Source organism: Lactuca sativa, chromosome 5 (genome assembly GCF_002870075.4).
Source record: "Lactuca sativa cultivar Salinas chromosome 5, Lsat_Salinas_v11, whole genome shotgun sequence".
In the NCBI taxonomy this organism is placed as follows: Eukaryota; Viridiplantae; Streptophyta; class Magnoliopsida; order Asterales; family Asteraceae; genus Lactuca; species Lactuca sativa.
In genome coordinates, this window is record NC_056627.2 from 120,660,333 (window position 1) to 120,664,631 (window position 4,299).

Sequence of the window (4,299 nt, forward strand, 5' to 3'; positions counted from 1 at the left end):
AGAAAAAAATATTTCCTCGTCAATAAGTGAAAACAATTTTATCACTTGTCATCTTCTAATGTATTATATAACTAATTTATAACCCGTGAGAATCACGGTTACAAAATTAATTAAAATTTCATTGTAAAAATTCAAAATTGTTAATCAATTATTTTAAGTAAATTATTAATTAAGAGATATTTTTATTAGTTATGTAAAATTATATTCGTTGATTCAAATAAATATGTGAAATTAATTTTTAATTTATATCGGATAACTTTTATTTGAGAACTAATTTAAACAATAATATAAAATTTAAAATGGAAAACGGAAAATAAATAGATTGACAAATAACATCACATTAATCAGGAGGTCTAATAAATTTGAAATGAAGAATTAATTGATTGACAAGTGGCATCATATTAATTAGGATGTCTAATATGGTGACACATGACAAAACAACTACTCTTTTATTAGTATAGGGATATGAATTTTTCTTATTATTTTATTTTTTTCCACATGTTATTTTATGGTTTTTTCTATTTTATTAAATTTCACATAATATTTAAATGTAATAAGAAATGCATATTAATTTTATTAATGGACTTTCCTTTTAATTTCCAAATTATTAAGCTAAAGTCTCTTTAGCTTATTTGTTTATTTATCTAAATTATTTGTTTAAATTTAAAAGAAAAAAGACATTTTAATTTTAATAATTCAACATTTTTCTTATTGTTTTTAAATTTAATTTTATTTAAATAAACTCGTAAAATACACATTTAGTTTTGGATATATATACTTTAACTTTCCGTTTGCAACGCCAGGTGTGGTAAGGAGGTTTAAAGGATTTATATAATCGAAACAACACGATCATCGTCATATTATAGTGGTCGACTTAGGTGTTGACAACGAGCAATGTTTCGACCCGAAGCTTTCGGTGATACAACTAAGATGCCTTTTCAACCGAGTCTTGGGCTACTCTTTTCCTTTTATAAAATATTCTATTTTCATTCATTACTCTCTTTTAAAATCACGATTATTATATTAGAAGTTAATATAAATGAACAAATAAAGGATAGGCAATGACTCATAGAATTTGACTTTTTCGGTAAAACGTATATTCTATTGATTATTAAATATTGAAATGTTGCATAATTGATGTTTCGGCCACAACTTGCCTTGTTTTAAATTTTTATACAATATTTTATTATTGAATAAGTATACGTATATATTATATTTAACTACGTATGCTTGTCTTTTCAGATTCGATTTCTTGCTAATAAACCCAATGCATACTAAAACAAATAATTTGACTTTATTGCTTAATTAAACAGTTACATAAGCTTTCATATAAAAAACCAAATGGGTTGTATGGGATTGGGACTCCTCCACCCACAATTACTAGAATATAATTGTGTATTTGAGTTTATATAAAGAGGTCATTTTGAGAAGCCTTTGGTTATAAAAATCTGTAATGGGTATCTGCATATCCCGAGCATCTCCAGAGATTCATGAGATTGACTATGGCCATGACAACATCATATATTACCAACATACCCCTTCTGATAAAAGAATTGGCTCCATCCATACACATCAAGGATCCAAAGGATTCAACCAAGATGCTGCCATTCTTTACCAGGTTTGCTATCTCGCTCCTTGTGATTCAACCATTTTCCTTCTATAGATCGTATGTGCCAAATCTGATCAATGGGTATATATATATCACAATTTTTTATTTTAAATGATGATATGATTGTTGATGAAGGACTATGGAATGGAAGATGGAGCATTTGGTGGGGTGTTTGATGGCCATGGAAGGAATGGTCAAATAGTGAGTAAATTTGTGAGAAATAAGTTGCCATCATTGATCATTAACGAAAGGAATTCCAGCATAGCAAAGGGGAAAACAGTAATTGAAGATGATGAGAATGAGTCCAAAGATTTCCAGATTTGGAGAGATGCATGTTTTGGTGCCTTCAAAGTCATGGACAAGGAGATTAAGGTTATCGAGCATGTAGATTGTTCCTGTAGCGGCACAACCGCTGTTATTGTTATCAAACAGGTACCACATGTCTCCTATTATCCATGCATATAGTTGATCTTCTAATAAATTAATCTGTGTCTCTAATGAACCATTTCTAGCAGTGAACCAACTGAGCTGTTTGGTTTGACACTTGACAGGGTGAAGATCTGGTTATTGCTAATCTTGGTGATTCGAGAGCAGTGCTAGGAACAATTGCTGAAAATGGAATTACGCCTGTGCAATTGACCATTGATCTCAAACCAAGTGTACCTTGTAAGTGTTTATACTATATGATTATTCTGAGATCGTTTGTTTTTATATGAAGTAACGATTAAACTTTTGAGCAGCTGAAGCAGATCGAATAAGGAAGTCAAATGGTAGGGTGATGGCGCTAAGAGAAGAACCACATATAGATCGAGTGTGGTTACCACATCATGACTCACCGGGGCTTGCCATGTCTCGCGCTTTTGGGGATTTTGTACTAAAAAGTCATGGGATTATTGCGGTTCCTGATGTCTCTTATCACCGATTGACCCCCAAGGATCAGTTTCTTGTTCTTGCAAGCGACGGGGTAAGTCACATGTTGAAGCTAAAACCGAACTAACTAACTAACTAACACCCAAAAACTACGGTTTGATTCTTTTGTTTTAAACTAAAAATCGAACATCACTTGAAGTTCCTTACTTGATGATTTATTTAATATCATTACACGCCAATTTGTTATATATATATATATATATATATATATATATATATATATATATATATATATATATATATATATATATATATATATATATATATATATATATATATATATATATATATATATATATATATATATATATATATATATATATATGAATGTCTAAAATTTTCTTGCTATTGTATATTACAAAATTCAACACTTTACTATTCTTTCATTGATTTTGGCCTCAACAAATTGTTATATTTATTTCTTTATGCAACCCAAAAGTTGAAAACTCAAAATCCCCGGAAAAGGACCCAAATGAACTCAAGAAACCGGAAAGGGAAACTGAAAATATTGGTTTTTAAGGCTAATTAAAAAACTGAATCTTTTCCATTTTGATTTTGATTCAAGGCAAAAACCAAACTCAATAAAAATGTGCTCATCATATTGAATACTTGCCAGTTGCCGGTCTCATCATGATGTGTAAATAAAACAGAGTAGTTTTGGACCACTAACTAATAAAACGTGTGTGGTTTTATACATTTTATTTGGTACATCCATACAAATTTATTGACCCGAAAAAACATTTATCAGGTGTGGGATGTGCTTAGCAACAACACAGTAGCATCAATCGTGTGGTCAGCAGATAGTGAAGAATCAGCCGCAAAAGCAGTTGTTGTAGCAGCAACTGCTGCCTGGAAACAAAAGTTCCCTTCGTCAAAAAGGGACGACTGCACCGCAATATGTTTCTTTTTACAAAAAGAACCCTCATCAAAACTAGTATAGAATACGACAAGTATACTTCTTTTTACTTGAACTTGTATGATCACTCAAAACTTGTTGGTGGTTCAACACAAATTAAGACAAGTATATTTTTACAAGCTTCTGGTTTTTTAGTATATATTTTAATACAAGCTTCTGGTTTTCATTCATGTTTGTTGTTGAGGTAAAGAAACGACCAGAGTGAGGTATGTGAATATGTTATCTCCCTCTCTCAGAGAGAAAGAATCTTAACTATTTACACATATAAACAAAAGAGCGTGTATGAAAGAACTGACTAACAGAATATAACTAACTCATGTATACAATGACAATAATGTGGCGTTAGACTATTATTACAAGTGATCATCACTCTACCATTTCAAAAGTGCAGACAATTCATGGTCACATCACAATCACTCCATACCGGTTCCTATATTTTTCTTTTTTTGAAATTGTCACTATTCCACCTCACCAATATCATATTATTTTATTTATTTATTTTAATAGAAAATCTATGTAAATTTATTTTCAATAAATTAAATAAAAATACATAAAAATTAAAAGTAAATGTACATTAATTTAAAAACCTACATTGATAAAAACTAAAATTTAAAATGCATTAATTAAAAAAATAACATTAATATAACTAAAAAGTTACATAAAAATTAAAAAACATCTAAATGAAACTTAAATAAGAAATATTAAATGTTATGTTTTACGTTAATTTTATCTTTCATTTTGTTGACTCCCTCGAGATCTCTTGCCGGAATATTTCGATTCGGCTCCATGTTCAACATTTGCATATCGTCCATCATTTGTTGATTCATAGTCATTTTAGTTTGTT

At 29.6% G+C, this 4,299-nt stretch overlaps 1 protein-coding gene across 1 annotated transcript; it reads left to right on the forward strand.

Annotated features, from left to right (window-relative positions):
• Window positions 1–1,370: 1,370 nt before the first annotated feature.
• LOC111891536 (probable protein phosphatase 2C 72) lies at window positions 1,371–3,625 on the forward strand. Its single transcript, XM_023887582.3, has 5 exons — window positions 1,371–1,618; window positions 1,745–2,041; window positions 2,161–2,275; window positions 2,350–2,573; window positions 3,288–3,625. Exons 1-5 carry the CDS (start codon window positions 1,454–1,456, stop codon window positions 3,477–3,479), a joined length of 993 nt encoding a protein of 330 aa, XP_023743350.1. The 5' UTR covers window positions 1,371–1,453; the 3' UTR covers window positions 3,480–3,625.
• Window positions 3,626–4,299: the final 674 nt, after the last annotated feature.